General features: G+C 42.5%; 1 protein-coding gene and 1 pseudogene across 2 annotated transcripts; one reads left to right on the forward strand and one right to left on the reverse strand.

The window, feature by feature from the left end:
• Positions 1 to 368: 368 nt before the first annotated feature.
• On the reverse strand, positions 369 to 4,131 carry LOC124078173 (GTPase IMAP family member 1). Of its 2 annotated transcripts, none has more exons than XM_046422873.2 (3): positions 3,996 to 4,131; positions 1,609 to 1,700; positions 369 to 1,450 (listed from the first exon to the last, which is right to left on the reverse strand). In XM_046422873.2, exons 2-3 carry the CDS (start codon positions 1,667 to 1,669, stop codon positions 594 to 596), a joined length of 918 nt encoding a protein of 305 aa, XP_046278829.1. In that variant the 5' UTR covers positions 1,670 to 1,700; positions 3,996 to 4,131; the 3' UTR covers positions 369 to 593. The 2 variants fall into 2 exon arrangements, with proteins under 2 accessions (XP_046278829.1, XP_046278830.1); XM_046422874.2 differs by having other exon boundaries at positions 1,652 to 1,700; positions 3,996 to 4,130.
• Positions 4,132 to 7,920: 3,789 nt separating this feature from the next.
• On the forward strand, positions 7,921 to 16,283 carry LOC124078172 (poly(rC)-binding protein 2-like; annotated as a pseudogene).
• Positions 16,284 to 17,030: the final 747 nt, after the last annotated feature.

The raw sequence follows: 17,030 nt of genomic DNA on the forward strand, positions 1-17,030 counted from the left end.
TTTAGACCAGGGTATTTCATTTGCCTCATTATGAGCATTAAAAAATGAAATAGAGGCTGTCAACATTAACCACATTAAATATGAGTATGTGGAAGTGTTTTTAAAATGCATTATAGTAAAAAATATGTAAGAAGCACAGTTTTAGGCAAGTTATTTCTTTGGGAAGAAAAGAGGTCAAAAGGGACCAACTCTAAGGCGAAAGCACTGAAAACAAACAAACAACCCCCCCCCTCCCCCAAAAAAATCCCCAAATAAAAATCCTGTTTTCCCAGGGCCATGCATTTGTCCTCTGTGCAAGCTATGGGTCATTTCACTATTTTCTAAGACAAGAAATATTCAGCAAGATGAAGAAAATGTCTTAAGGAAGATTTTCAGTTAGAAGACTTTATTTTTAAAATTTTCATACATATTGTTAAAAAGGAGACTTTGCAAAGTTGTTAGTGATCAAAGTTGTTTTCATGTCACTAAAATTCTGAGTATGAAAACGACAGGATTCCTTTGGAATGAAGTTTTAATATTCCCCTTGAACTCTTAAGCATTGGTTCCTTTATTGCTAAGTTACCACAAATTTTAAGACTAGCAATCTCTGTCACTCAGGTCATCCATGAACTCCGGAAGAACAGGGCATAGACCAGGACGGCACTCCCCAGCAGGAGGGCCAGGCCCAGTCTCCAGCAGGTCCTCTGGGACTTCCGCCATTGCCACAGCCCCTCCAGCAGCCTCATCCCCAGGGGCCTCTGCACGCCAGCCGCCAGCATCGCGGCCACCCTGCGGAGCCTCTCCTCCGGGTCGGCGCCGTGCAGCGCCTGCGCCAGGACGTACACCTGGTTGGTGTAGTGTGCGCCCCCGCGCATGCGCACCAGGCCCTCGACCAGGCCCAGCAGCTGCTCCACCTGCGCCTGGCGCTCGCTGCCGGTGGCGCGGTTGTTGAGGGCGCAGACTCGGCCCTCGCACTCGGCCACCAGATCCCGCAGGGCCCGGTTCTCCGTGCAGCGCACGTAGTCCTCCACAGAGTCGCCGGCCAGGTCCTCCTTGTGGGTGAAGACGAGGACGACTCGCGCCACCACGGCCTGGCCGAACAGCTCCTTCACCTTGCGCAGCGCCTGCTGGTCCTGGGCGGTGAAGCGGCCCAGCTGGGTGACCAGCAGCAGCGCGTGCGGCCCGGGCGCCGACAGCAGGTAGCAGCGCGCTCTCTGCAAGCACTCGGGGTCTGTGTTGTGCACGTCGGAGCCGAAGAGGTCGGGGGTGTCGATGACGTGCACGCGCCACCTGTCCCAGCGCCCACTGGCAGCAGCGCAGGCTCTGGTCACCGACGTGGCTCCCAGCCTGGACAGGAAGTGCCTGTGGCCCAGGACGCTGTTCCCGGTGGCGCTCTTCCCGGCTCCCGTCCTGCCCACCAGGATGAGCCTCAGCTCAGGCTCCTGCCGGGACCCGGTGTCTTCTTCTGACCCTGGAGGACCAAGGGTTAGAATCCGACATCAGTTCAACCAACTTCCACTGGGCAGCTCCTCTGCTTTCCAGCCAAGGGCCTTGCCAGTTCACCCCAGGCTGGAGACCCCTCTGGGACTTACGTGTATTTGGTCACGAGTGAGCCCACTCCCCTCTTACCCTGAGCTGAACCACAGGATGCATTGCTGCGATCTGTTCTTACCATAGGGGTCTTCTTCATCTCTTGCCATCTTCCACCCTCTCAGGTGTCCCTGAAAGTCCCAAACACGATTGGCTCATTCACGTGTTATCCCTCTGAATAGCATAACCACCTTTTCGTTGTGCCAGGTAAAGTCCAAAGAACTGAGGATGTCACTGTTATAAGACATGGCCCTTGCTCATGAGGGTGGGAACATACAGGTGTGTGCTTTGGGGAGGGGCAGGTGTCCAGAGAGGAGGCAGTTACATTTTGTGAGTTATAGTAAATTGTGCTAATACTTTTTGGAGAATAACAACAGAAGGGCCAGCACCTGGGTGGCTTAGACCCATGAGAACATTCAGTGGGTTTTTCTTTTCAGGGACTCAAATGCAAACAGCCAAAGGCAAGTTTTCACATTTACTCTGTGTAATTTATACTAAGCCTCAGGTATTAATTTTCCCAGATGATAATTCAAGGTCAATGTCATGAGCTCCTGATATAAAAAATTCTCAGAGGATTCAGCAGCCAGAAGACACTTAGTTAAATCCTGAGGACTGGGAAGTTTACCAAGGGACTTACAGACCTACTTTAGGGTGGTTGGACTGTAGAAGGAGCAAGGAGAAAATGGGAAGCCTTCTTTTGGAAACTGGAAGACAGTCACCTCCCAAGCCTATCTGCAGAATCAGCTTCTGCTGTCTTCCAGCCAAAGCCCTGCCTTGTCCAAACACATCTACCTGTGCTCTGTGGCTGGGGGGCCTGGGACCTGCCCTCAACCACTAAGTGTGAAGCTTTTAAAGTAAAGGGATGTGCCCAAGTCTAGCATTATTTCATACAGTGGACACTCTGGTCACGTTTCCATGATCTCACAAATCCCTGAGCACAAATGCATGGTCTTCCCTCAGTCTGTATCTCTAGCCTCATTTCCAGCTAATCCCTGCTCTTTCAGCTACTCCACAAAGAGCTGACTTTAGGGCAGTTCCAACCCCCTCTGTGCCCTCCTATGACCAGCCATCGAGACTCTCCCATGTTTCTTTCAGAGTTCCTATCTACATTTCCCCATCGTTTCAAATTCTGCCTCCTTATGCCTGCCACCATGGTTACTGCAGGGTGTGTGTTTTGTCCCCTGGGCACCAATACAAAGGAGAGCAGAGAGAGAGAGGGCTGAATAGCTTGCCTCTGGCTGAGGGTCTATGAGAATGGATTTGCTGTGTTCAACCCTAAGGTGTTCTAGGCTGTAGGCGCTCCCTGGCCACCTCTCCAAGGTCTCCACTGAAGTTCAGCCCATAGGATTTGTGTGGCTAATTATATTGCATATAGAAATCCACAAACTCCTGTAATCAACAGGAAATGAAGAAACAGCCACAAGATTATAGAACAAGATGAAGAATTTAGCTGATGATGAAGTCTCTGATAAAGCTGAAAGTGGTAGAGCATGTTGGAGGGGACCCAGGCCAGTGGGACTTCCACAGAGTTTCAAATGGGGTTGATATTATTTTAAATAGTTTTTAAGAGAGAAATAGGCCCCACTGACATCTGAGGTGAAAGTGGTTCTTAATTATTCACAAATATAAAACGTGCAAATCTATATTCTTAATACTTTAGGAGAAGTCAAAATTCATTATTTTCTTTCCTCCCAAACTTGTTTTTCAAATGACTTTAGTGTTCTGTCAAAATTCACATTTCCCCCACCCACCATTAGAGATTCTGATTCAAAGAATGGGATCCTTCTGATGTAGTCAGTCCATAACTCAGAGTTGGAAATCAGTTATTTTTCAAATCCTTTCATTGTATAGATGAGGACATTGAGGTGTCTCTGTAGCTGGAGTGGGAAAAGCTTGAATTAGGGAACAGATATTTAAGGGACATTGAGGGTGAGAGGTAGGAGACCAAGGTCCTGATTTAGATGTCTCCTGAAGGCCCCTGCTGTGGTCAGTGAGGCGGAGAGTTCAGGTGTACCCAGGTTTCCACATAGTAACTCGCTGCCCCAAGGTTAGATTGCTCACGGGCCACAGAAATATCCTTTGCCTTTGCTGAATATACAACCTGGGGACGTTTCGTGTGTTTTAAATTGTGCTTTGTTCTTGGAAGCAGATCCAGCACTCACCGTGGGAAGAGACAGGTTTTAGTTCCCATAATTCCCATAATGTGTGTGCTTGGGGAAGATGCTCCCCAACCTTCTCTGAACTTGCTCTATTTGGAATTCGGATCATCTCTTAAAACCTGGGAGCACGACCTTGGCTGCTCTGCACAGTGACAAAACATGGCCCTTGTGGGCTGCACAGTGCTTAGTAGAGTCGGGAGCACAGCAGGAACCCTCCCCAGGGATCAGGTCCTTCCTTCCTCCCTCCAGCTCTAGACTTAGGCTCACCTTTCCTGGTGACAGGCTCTGGAGTGGCTCTGAGAAGCAGGACCTCCTGCTTTCCCTTCTGATGTGAGCACAGGAAGCTCCTTTGGCCCAGCTCACAGAAGAAGTCACTCAGACCCCAGAGCTCAGGAAGGTAGGGAGGGCCTGATGATGACAACTTAAAGAGACAGAAGCATTTCCCTTCCACTGGTGAGTCTGCAATGTTTCTCCTACAAATCTACCTCCAGCTGTGACGAAGGTACGGTTATCAAATATCTTGCCCTAACCTAGGCATGGCCTTGACTGTTTCAACTCAAATTTTAGAGCAAATAGGTGATTACTCTGATCATCAGATAAATGAACTTGCTTTCCCCAGGACATAAACTGAAGAGAGCAGCACATACTTCAGAGATCAGTGTTATTGTCTGAAATAAAATAAAAGTTTATATGACATATGAAGAATCAGGAAAAAACAATCAGAATATTAACTAGTACAATGAGATTCACAGATGATCCATTCAGTGGGATTACCAGTTAAGGACTTAAAAATCATAATAAATATGATAAAAAATTCATAGAAAAATAAATATAATGGGCTAAGAAATGAAGAATTTCAGGACAGAATATAAACCCCAAAGAATTAATTCTGAACTAGGAAATATACTATCTGAAATAAACTTAAGTGGATGGACCTACTAGCACATTGGACATCGAAGAAAGGATGCATAAATTTGAAGAGAGATCAAGGGAAATTATTCAAACTGAAGCACAAAAAGGAAAACAATTGAAAAAATTAACATGGCACTCCAAATCACTGGAATAATATCAAGCAGTCACTGGAAAAGAATGGATGGGATAGAAATATTTGAACATCAAAGGAACAAAAATATTTAAATTTGATGAATATCCTCCATTATGAATTCAAAAAAATTCATGAATCTAAAGTAGAAATACAAACAAATAAAAATAAACACAGGCACTTTACTGTCAAATTTCTGGAAACCAAAAAAGAATGAAAGAAATAAAAATTTAAAATCAAGCAGAGAAAAAGAGACACATTACACAAAAGGGAAGAACATAAAAATAATGGCTGCTTTTTTCGTAAGAAAAAATAATGCAAGCCAGAAATCATTAAAATATGTTTAAAGGGATGAAGAAAAATAATGGATCCACAAATATTTCTATATTCAGCAAAATTAACCTTGAAAAATCATTTTTAAAAAGATATCTACACCTAAAAATATTTTTAAAAAGACATTTTAAGATCTGCATACTATAGGGGTGCAGCCACATCAACGTTTATCGCAATGCAATTCACAATAGCCAAGTTATGGAACCAGATGCCCATCAATAGATAAAACATTAAGACAATGTTGTATGTATATATAATGGAGTTTTACTCAGCCAAAAGGAAGAATAAAATTGTGGCATTTGCTGGTAAATGGATGGAACTGGAGAATATCATACTAAGTGAAAAAAACCAGGCTTAGAAAGTCAGGAGCCAAGTGTTTTCTCTTATTTGTGGAAGCTAGGCCAAAATAAGGTGGGGGGTGGGGGTAGGTAACCCCATGAAAATAAAGGAGAGATCAGAGGAGTAGAAGAAAGGAAGAGAGGGGGAGGGAGTAGGGATAGGAAGAGGCAGGGAGGTGGGAATGAAATTGATCAAACTATCCTATATACATATATGAAGTTACCATATTGAATTTTGCATATATATATATGTATATATATATCACTAATTTAAAAAACTATGAGTAAATAGAAGGAAGGCTCTAGTTATTTATAAATAAATAAAGGTTCTGTGCAGAATCTTTTTAAATTTGATACCATCCCACTAATTGATTTTTGGTTTCATTTCTTGTGCTTTAAGTGTCTTGTTAAGGAAGTTGGTTCCTGTACCAATATGTTGGAGTGTTGGGCCATATTTTCATCTCACAGTTGCAGAGTTTCTGGTCTGATTCCTAGATCTTTGATTCACTTTGAGTTGACTTTTGTGCAGGGTGAGAGATAGGGGTCAAGTTTATTATTCTACATACGGACATCTGCTATTGTGAGGTTTTTAACACATGAAGAAGTGAAAATGTCAGTATGAAATGAGAAGGGTAGGGGTTCAACGGAAGCACACTGATATCAGATTCTGTTTCATTTGAAGTGGTGTGCTTTATATTCTAGGGAGAGTGTAATAAGTTAAAGATAAATACTTTAGGTGCTACAGCAACCACTTTTAAAAAAAAGAGCCAAAAGAGATAAAAGGAAATAATTTTTTAGAACTCAATTAATACCAAAGAATGAGATAAAGAGGAACAGAGAAAAGACTAGGTAATGAAAATGAGGAGCAAGATGATAGACTTAAATCCACCTGTAACTATAATTATGTTATATACAACTGATTTTTGACAAAGGAGCAAAGGTAATTTAATGGAGAAAGGATGGTCTTTGCAACAAGTGATTCCAGACTATTAATTCAAAATGGATCATAGATGTACATGTAAAATGCAAAACTACAAAACTCCCAGAGGATAATACTGGGGAAAATCTAGGTAACCTTGGATTTTGCAATAACTTTTAAAATACAACACCAACATCAAGTTCATGAGATTAAAATTGATAAGTTGGATTTCATAAAAATAAAAACTTCTGCAAAAACACTGTTAAAAACACACAGTAGGGCTGGGATTGTGGCTCAGTGGCAGAGTGTTTTCCTCGTGTGCATGAGGCAGTGGGTTCAATCCGCAGCACCACATAAAAATAAATAAATAAAATAAAGATATTATGTCCATCAACAACTAAAATATTATTTTAAAAAAAGAACACACAGAAAAAATAGGATACAGAAAATACAACACAGGAATATCAAAGTTAGATCTCGGTAAAGTTTTAAAAAAATTGATAAAGCTCCAGTTAGGTTGATCAAGCCAAAAATAGATAAGCACAAATCACCAATATGAGAATTCAAAGAGGAAAGATATTGTAGTTCTTGTATCTATTAAGGGGATAATTAGATTTTATTAATTCATGCAAAAAAAATCTAATAACTTTAATATAGAAGGCAAATTCCTTTATAGGAACAACTTATTGAAATGAGCATAAGAGAAAATACTAAAAATCAGAAGAGCCTTAATATGTGTTGTTTAAAAACTGAATTTGTAATGAAAGAGCATTCCACAAATAAAAGTCCAGATCCCAGAGCTTTACCAGTGAATTCCATTAAACACAGGAGCTGTAGAAGTTGGGGTGCTTGATGTGTGGACAAACTCCTTTCAGGGAGAAGCTGTAGGCTTAGGGCTTGGGGAAAATACTTTCAACTGGCCTCAGTCTACTTTTAAGTGAAATACTGCTGAACATAGAGCATAATTTTCTTTTACATTGATGACCTCATTTAATTCTGAAATAATAATTTCATTGTCTTATCTTTTCCAGGTGAGAAAACAGATTCAGAGAAGATAGATGTTTTTTACCCAAGGCAATCCAGTTGGTGGAGGTATAAATATTTAAAATAATATAATTTGTCCTTTTCTGACTTATGTCCTATCATTGCATATAATTTATTTTTACATATATTGTAAATCTCACTTTATATTATTATTATAGCTTCAAGTCAATTATATTTAAAGGAATTTAACTAATAAGAAAACTATCCTAAATATTTATCCATGTTGTTACCATTTCTGATTATCTTAATTCCTTTGTATAGTTCCAAAGTTCTCTCTGATATCATTCTCCTTCTTGAATATTTTTTAAATAGTTCATCTTTGCTAGTGATGGATTCTTTTAGCTGTAGTAAATCTGCAAAGATATCTGCTTTCATTTTTGAAAAATAATTTTGAAAGATCATTTAATTTTGACAGATTTTCTTCCAATATTTTAAAAATGTTTTTTTCAGGTCTGCTCTCTCACATTAATTCTGCAAAAAAAAAAAAAATGCTGCCAAGTTTATCTTTTTCTTCTGAATGCAAGATATATATTATCCCTGGCTTCTTTAAAGATTTTCCCTTTATCACTCATTTTGAGCAAGCTATTACAATGTACCTCTACATAGATTTCTTTGTGTTTTATTTGCTTGAGGTGTTTTGACCCTTTTGGGAGTGTGGTTTATAGTTCTTTTCTAATTTATATGATTTTTGGCCATTGTTTTTAATAGACATTTTTTTCTGTTAATACATTTTCTTTTTAGTGATTCCAGTTTTTGGAACATTGGTCTACTTGGGGTTGACCCATTGAGGCTGTTTTTTCCTCTATGTTTTCTCTGTTGAAATATTTGCATTGCTCTGTCTTCAAATTCACTAAGTTTTTCTTTTTCTAGTAGTCTAGTAGTTGTATGCAGTGTACTTTTCACATCTATATCATGTTTTCATTTCCAGAAGTTAAATTTGAGTCTCTTTATGTCTTTAGTTTCCCTACCTAATGGTTTGACCATATATTTCACACCTGTATTAATTGTTTCAATACCTTTGTCTGCTTACTTTAACATTTATGCTAGATCTTGGTTGATATCACGTGCTGTTGATTAATCGGTGTTATTTTTCATGTTTGATAATTTTATTTAATGCCAGGCATCTGGTTTCAACCTTGATATGTGCTAAATATTTCTTGGACTTTTTTCCTGGAATGTATTGAGTTATGTGGAAATAGTTTGATGTTTTAGGCCTTGCTTTCAAGATTTTTAGGCAGACCTGAGAAATTTTCAATTTTGGACTAACTATTCCCTGTCACTGAGGCACGGGTCTTCTGTGCACTCTACTCAATGCCCCATAAATCATAAGCATTTATGTTTGGTAAGACAGAAGTCTTTCCTGCTCCCACATAAGTTCAGGACACTATTTCCTCTAACACTCTTGAGTGTTTGCCTCTCTGCGTGTTGGTTAAGACGGGGTGTACTGTCTGTTCTCACTGGTTTAGCATCCTGGGTGGTTCTTTCCTTGACCACAGGGAGTTTTATCACATGCACCTGCTGATCAGTACTGCACTGAAGACTCAAGGGCCCTCTCCACAGGTGTCTGCAGTTCTCTTTCTGTACAGTGCTCTCCTCTCCTCATACTCTGTTCTGTAAACTCTGGCCACTTCTGTCTTTCCAGAATCCCAGCAGCATCATCTCAAATCATGGATTCTGCTGGACTCTCCCCTTTACACGTTAGTTTTTTAATACCGCAGAACAAACTACCACAAACAGAGCAACCCAAAACAGCATACTCTATCTCACAATCTCTGTGGGTCAGCAGTTTAGCTCAGCTTAGCTGCATTTTCTGCTTTGGTGTTTTCCCAGGCTGCAGCCAGGCTGAAGCCTTATGCATGGCATGGTTGGGAAAAGACCTGCACCCTCCGGTTAGTGGCAGAATTCACTTCTGTGTGGCTCTAGGACACAGGACTCTGCTGTTTCACTGGCTGTTAGCTGGAGGTGACACTCAAGTTTTAGAGACCACCTACAGTTCCTAGCCAACTGGCTCTGTCCACAGGAAGTTTTCAGTGTGGAGATGCTTCCCCTGCCAGCAGGAGAGGGAGCAGGTCTTGAAGCCAGGTGGACTTGGACTGGAGTGGCATTCCTTCACGTCCGCCACGGCCTGCAGGTCAGAAGTGGGCTGCGGGTCCCTTCCACATTCCAGTGAGGAGTGTCTATAAAATCAGGAACACCAGGAGTCAGGAGGCCTTGGCAGTCGTCACATGGCCTGAGACTCTCTGTCTCTGTGCTGTGGCTGGGGAAACTCAAGGGGGAACCTGGGCAGCTGTGGTCTTGCCTTGTTTTTGACTCTCAGTGATGATTCTTTTGTCACCTGATGTTCAGTGTGTTGAGCACCGTTATCTTACACATCTTGCCTGTTTTCTGGGTTGTTTCACATGGGGCAAGGAGGGTGTAATTCTGCTCCTTGTTTTGCCATTTTGATTTCACAAGGAAGCTTTCTGGCATTTATTTTTTTAATTTTAATTTTCTGTTTTTTGTTTGTTGTCAGACTATAGAAGTGCCATAGCTTTTTAAAATGTTGATTGTTGTATTAAGACCCATTGCTCTACTTTTACTTCTGATAATCTGTCTGAAAATTATTTTTCTTTCTTATCAATGCTCAAACCTGTTTTTTTTTTTTCCTTACCTTGCTAGTTAGGAGCTCACTAAATGCTAAATAGAAGCAAGGCTCCTTTTTGCCCAATATTAATAGAAATACCTGCAGGGTTTTTTGTTTTTTTTAAGAAAAACTCTCTTCATTTGTCTACTTTTACATGCTTTCAGTATCTTTATATAGATATAGTTTTTTCCAAGTTTTTATAATTCTCCCACAGGAAAGTTTATATAATCAGTTCACTTCTCACCATGATTTTATAGATTTGTATTCATTATAATTTGATGTATAAAAATTTCATGACTTTTTTCAAATAAACTGTTTTAGTCAGCCTTTTCACTGCTGTGACTAAAAGACCCAACCAGAACAGCTGTAGAGGAGGAAAAATTTACGTGGGGGTCAAGTTTCAGAGGTCTCAATCCGTAGGCAGCAGGCTCCATTCCTAGGGGCTCAAGGTGAGGCAGAACATCATGTGGAAGACAGTGGTGGAGGGAAGTGGCTCTCATGATAATAAGGAAGCAGAGAGAGAGACTCCACTTGCCAGATACAAAATATATACCCCTGTCGAGAGCCATCCGTGTGTGGACCACATCGGCGTCACAGCCTAATGAATAGGAGAATCTGGTGTCTGGGAAGTTCCAGGGGACATTTCCTCTGGCGGACTGCCCAGAGACATTGTGAACCCTATTCAGGCTGTGCCCCAGGTCCCACACAGCCCCTCTGAGAAGGGGGTGACCTGCCAAGATGCCAGTCAGCCTGCTGACTGCAAGACACCATGAAGCAAGGTTCCACCCCTGAAACCTTATTCCTGCCTTTGATGTACCCCCTTAAATAAACCACCGCAGCCAGTTTCTAGTTGTTCAGCTCCAGCTTCTGTGTGGAATTACAAGTGTTTCCAGGAAGAAGAAACAGAATGTACAGTGTGATGGCAGGGAGCGCACAGGTAACCAAAGGAGGTCCAGGATGGCTGGATCCTAAAGGAAGTCAAGGACGGCTAGCTCCTAAATTGGACTTCTGTACAAGTCAGATTGTACAGAAGGAATGTTGCAGATATAGGCAGATGATTTGTACAGGGACTTATTTTTATGTTTGGATCCTGAAATTTTTCTTACTGAAAATGGAAAATTGCTGCAGGTTGGACTGAGGTATGTCATGGTCAGAGATGGGTTATGTGTGTTATGTGAATTATGGATTCAAAGGCCTTCTCCCTCATGTGCTTTACATGAGGTGAATTCTGCTTGCTTTATTGGGGCCCTCTGCTTCCTCTGCCTCTCCATCCACCTCATCCTTTTAGTGCATACAAAGAGAGCAATTGTGGTCAAACTGAGCTGGAGAGGAGCCCTGGCTTGACCCTTTGAGGTGATCTCACTGGGTTCTCACCTACTGTCTTTCTTCTGCTCAGAACCTTGTCAAGACCTTTTCCCCCTCCAACCACTCTACATGAAAGTTTCTTTCATTTTTATTTTTATTCTCTCTGAGTTCAACTATGTCTTGAGAAGAACTTGGTTTGGGGTGTTTTGCCAAGTGTGAAAAATAACTGTTTTGAATTTAGAATGTAAAGGGAAACCACAAGATCCAGGGCTGCTCCTGAGGCAAGATCTGTCCTCCGGGAGAGTAGAGAACTGTCTTACCCTGTATGACCTGATGATGCTGAAATTCCTCTCTGACATAACATGTGCCTGCTGCCCACTCACCCTGAAATATCAGTCCTCTCTTATGAGTAAACATTTTCCACCAGAATAGTAGTCAGGCAGAGGAAACGGCACACGTAGAGGAGGTCAAAGGAACTGAAAAAGACCAAAGTCTCTGGGCAGAAGAGTTACCCATTCAAATCCTTAAATACTGGGTGTCCTCTGGGAGGCTTTCTGCTGTAATCTGCAGCCCATTACTCTTGAATGGTCAGTATTTTGTAAAAGATATAAGCTCTGAAGTCCTAACACTACAGATCCTGGGCTAGAATAACCTCTATTCAAGGTCTAGGGATTGAATATCATCCATTAAAATGAAAGAAATTGTGTCTCAAGTAGCTACCCAAAATACCTAGAAATAAGTTTAACTATAGAAGTGAAAGAATGTGAAAGGAAATGAAGGTCCCTCAAAAAATGGAAATGCCTAACATGTTCATGGATTGGAAGAATTACTATTGTGAAAGTGTCCATACCACCCAAATCCATTTATTGATTCAATAAAATCCCCATCAAAGCATCAATTACATGCTTCACAGAACTAAAAAAAAAAATCCTAAAATTCATATGGAAGCACAAAAGGCCCTGAATAACCAAAATAATCTTGAACAAAAAGAAGAAATCTGAAGGTATCACAAAACCTGATTTTAAGACATACTATAAAATCATAGTAATCCAAACAGCATGTTATTTGCATAAAACAGGCACACAGTTTAGTGGAACAGTATAGAAACCCCAGAAATAAACCCAAGAACCTACAGTTAACTGGTTTTCAACAAAGACACCAAAAAAAAAAAAAAAGAAGTACAGCTTTCTTGGTTGGACAACTAGGTCTCTACCTGGAGAAGATTGGAACTTGACCCCTATCTCTCACCCTGTACAAAAAAATCAAATCAAAGTGGAACAAAGACCTAAGTGGTTAGTGGTTAGACCTAATGGTTCAAAGACCTGAAATTCCACAGCTATTAGAAGAAAGCTTATGGGAAACACTTGAAGACATTGGCACAGACTATGATTTTTTGGATATGACTCCTAAGCAAAGCAAACAAAAGCAGAACTTGACAAATGAGATAATATCCAACCAAAAAGCTTCTGCATAGCAAATGACAGAGTGAAGAGAAAGCCCACAGAATGGGAAAAAATATTTGCAAATGGTTCATCTGGTAAAGGATTTATGTCCATAATATATAAGTAATTCAAGAAACTGGCATGCACTGCCCACCCCAAGCTCAGGAAGCATGCTTGTGCCCACACTACTAAGGGCTGCAAGCTCTGCCACTCAAAGATCAAGGCCTAGGCTCCAGATCAGGCTCCCAAAGGTACATAGGTTCCCAAAGGTGCCCAGATCCCCATAAAGTCTCCATAGTAAAGGCCTCTGTCTGTGAATGAGAGGGCAGAAGGACTGATGTGACCCCCAGCCCCCTATCTGCAGGGGCTGATGTCATCCTGTAATATCTGTACAAATAAACCAGAGGTAGGAGAAAGAATATAAAGCCAATGACTTTGCACCAGGACTATTGGAAATATGTCTTGAGGGCATCTCAGGAATCAGCAAGACCCCCCCATCATAGGGCCAAGGATGTAAAAGTGTACATTATTTCAAAGACTTGATGTGAGAAGAGAGTGCCAGGGAAGCCTGCTCGCACAGGGCTGCCTAGGTAATTGTTTCCCCAGGTTTATTTCTCCATGCTCAGCCATCAGGGCACTCAGAAAAGCCACTACAGCCATAGTGGAGCAGATCCAGGGACAGTTCACACAGGTGACAAAACTTAGCATTGTCTATGTGATGCTGGTTTTGCAGGCATACAGAATCAAGAGTTATGGGGTCGTAGAGACTGCCTCCAAGATTAAAGGAAAGCCTGGGAGAACAGGTAATATATGTTAGGGTTAGAATCCCATAGACAGGGTGATGTGTAAAACTGAAGCTACAGTGGAGGCCTCAGGAGGTTAGAGATGTTAGGAATGTGGAAGATCTGCCGAGAGAAGCTGCAGGCAGCCAGCAGAGCCAGCCCAAGAGAGTGGCCATATGAGCTTCAGGCAGTCAGGCTGGTGGGGCTGCCCAAGCCTGTGGAAGTAGATGTCACAGCACTGTGTTCCCCGGGTGCCAGACATGAAGCCATAGGAGTTAATATTTGCCCTGCTGGGTTTTGGTCTTGTTTTGATCCATTACGCATTATTTTCCTTTTGCTCTCTTTTGGGAGGGGACTGTTTTTCCTGTGCAAATATATCTTGGAAAGATTTAATTTGTTCTTTTCTTTTTTACAGGGACTTGTAACTAAGTTTGCCTTGAGTCGCAGAGGAGACCTTAAAATTGGAGGTGTGAGCAATGGTAGAATTATTAAGACTTTGGGAATTCTTGGAGATGGATCAAATGCATTTTGCATTATGTAATGGACATGAGATTTTTCAGGGTCAGAGGAAGAATACTGTAGTTTGGAGAAGTGTCCCCCAGAGACTTACGTGTTGAAGGTCTGGTCCCCAGCCTATGGTGCTGCTGGGAGGTGGTGGGCCTACTGGAAGGAAGAAGTTAGGTCGTGGGGAGCATGAGGAGATTTGGGACCCCCGCCCTTTCTTGTTTCTCTCTCTGCTTCCTGGCCACCAGAGGTGAATAGGCCTTCTCTGCCATGTGTTCCTGCCACCATGTACTGTGCCATCACAGCCCAAAGCCACAGGACCATGGGCTGACAATGGACCAAAGCTCTGAAACAGGAGCCAAAATAAAAGAGCTGCAGCCCAGACCAGCAGAGCCAGCAGCTGAAGCAGTTGCAGTGAGCCCCGGGGCTCTTTCCCCTTCCTCCTCCTCCATCTCCTCCAACCCTCTTCTTCCACCTGCCCAAAGGCCCCTCTCGCCTTCCGCCTGCCCCATTGTTCCTTTCCCAACTCCCATCCTTCCCCTTCCCCCCTGCTCCCCTCTCCCCCTCAGTTGTCTCACCCCTGCGGTTTTTGATTTCCACCCACAACAGTGACCAAAGACTTGACCACTCAAAGTCCTGCTCCCCATAACCTTGCTTGACATGGACACAGGTGTGACTGAAGGTGAATAAATGTCACTGTCACCATTCGACTACTTATGTGTGGAAAGGAAGTTGGCAGTATTGTTGGAAAGAAAGGAGAATCAGTTAAAAAGATGCACGGGGAGAGTGGTGCACATGTCAACATCTCAGAAGAGAATTGTTGTGAGAATGATCACTTGGTCCGAACCCACTAATGCCATCTTCAAAACCTTTGTGACGATTATGGACAAATGGTAGAGGACATCAGCAGCTCTATGACCAATAGCACAGTAGACTTGGGTCACTCTGAGGCTGGTGGTCTCTACTAGTCATTGTGGCTCTCTCATTGGAAAAGGTGGTTGCAAGATCAAGGAAATGAGAGGGAGTCCAGGGCTCAAGTTCAGGTGGCAGGGGTGTGCTCCCCATCAACTGAGCAGGCCGTCACTACTGCTGGCCTTCAGCAATCCATCCCTGAGTGTGTCAGTCAGGCCTGTGTGGTCATCTTGGAGTCCCCCCAAAGGGCGTGACCATCCTGTACCTGCCCAAGCTGTCAGGTTCTTCAGTCATCTTTGCAGACAGTCAGGGCAGGTACAGCATAGGCAGGGACACTGTGAGCTTTCTCCACACCACCCTGTCCCTGTGCTTCAATCCTGACCTGGAAGGACACCTCTAGAGGCCTATACCATTCAAAGACAGTCTGCCACTCCATAGCCAGACTGGACCAAGCTGCACCAATTGGCAATGCACAGTCTCATTGTCCTATGACACGTCAATACCGTGTTCAGTGGCAATGAATCCAGCTCTCCAGAGGGAAGAACTTTGGGCAGGTTGGGATGTATCTGCTCAGACTATTTCTCATGAATTCATCATTCCAACTTGATTGGCTGCGTAATCAGGCATCAAGGAGCCAAAAATCAATGAAATCCGTCCGATGTCTGGGGTACAAATCAAAAGTGCCAGCCCAGCGGAAGGATCTACTGATAGGCAGGTTACTGGATCTGCTGCCAGCCCTAGCCTGGCTCAGTATCTAATCAATGCCAGGCTTTCCTTGGAGACAGTGGTATGGGGAGCCACTAGAGCAAGGCAGATTCATCCTAATCCCTCTCTGCTGTTCACCACCACACATGATTCATCTGTGTAGTTTCTGAGTAGTCAGTGATTCCAGGTTTTAAATATTTTGCAAATTTTCAGTTTCTACACACTTTCTTCATCCACTCATGATTTTTCAATGAAAGTGTTTTAATTCCTTTCTTTGTTCAAGTGTTAAGGCTGAGCTCCATATTTAGTTTTATAAGCTTCTCCCCATTTTTTATGGCTCATCAATTTTTCTGTTTGTGATGGAATATGTAAAAGTACACTATTCATTCATTTCAGCTTAGTTCTGGAATGTCGGGAATTTTTCAAAAAAATTAAAAGAATGAACTAGAGCTTTTTCTTTGTGAATAGAAACTGGATGCCACAGTGATTCATGTGGGTTTTATTCCTGTGGTCTTCCTGTTATTTTGTACCTTTTATCCCTTATAGGGTCCTGATTGGGTTTTGAATGAAAGTTTTATTGCAATTAAAATATTTTTTTCTGTTTCACCACTCCCATGTTTCTTATTGGCCCTCGATCTTTTCCTAAGACCCTGTACCTGGTCATATTGAGGATTAGACTCTCCTAGGACTTAACTGTGGGATGGGGTGGGAGGTGCACCCATGCATACATGTGGAAGCAGCTGAACCATGTTTGACTGGGATTCCCCTTCTTGGGAATATCTGTCCCCTTGTTCATGTGTCACTTAAACTAAAACTTCAGTCTCTTGTTTTTGGCAAAAACAAACAAGTTTTATCCCCAGTGCTTTTCACACCTTAACATGCATCAGACTCACCCCGAGGATTTATTGGAAGACAGATTGGCGGACTCTATTCTCAGAGTTTCTGTCAGTAGGTTGGGGGCAGAGCCTGAGCTTTTTACCAAGTTCTCAGCTCATGCTGCTGCTGCTGACCCACAGCCCACGTGTTGGGACAGCTTGTTCTGCTGCACAGCCACTCTGCCAAAGAGCTAATATTACTGCTTCCTGTGCCTCTGGGAATTACTAAGATGAAAGGGCCATTTCTGTGAAGTTCAAGTAGAGTTGAAATTCTCTGAAGTGACTGTCATGTAGCAGAGGACACTGTAAGGAGGTAAAAGAGGAAACCATTCTGGTTTCTTATCCTCAGTTGTCTTCATGTGTTTCTGTGAAGACAAAACCACACATATGAGACATGAGTCCAAGAAGCGTCATCTGATTGACAGGCAGAGGGGGATCAACCAATGATGGCACGTTGCTGGGGAGGTTTCCCTGGACC

Source organism: Marmota monax, unplaced genomic scaffold (genome assembly GCF_021218885.2).
Source record: "Marmota monax isolate L192 unplaced genomic scaffold, Marmota_monax_Labrador192_F-V1.1 WCK01_AAM20220418_F8-fsc01465, whole genome shotgun sequence".
NCBI classification, from domain to species: domain Eukaryota; kingdom Metazoa; phylum Chordata; class Mammalia; order Rodentia; family Sciuridae; genus Marmota; species Marmota monax.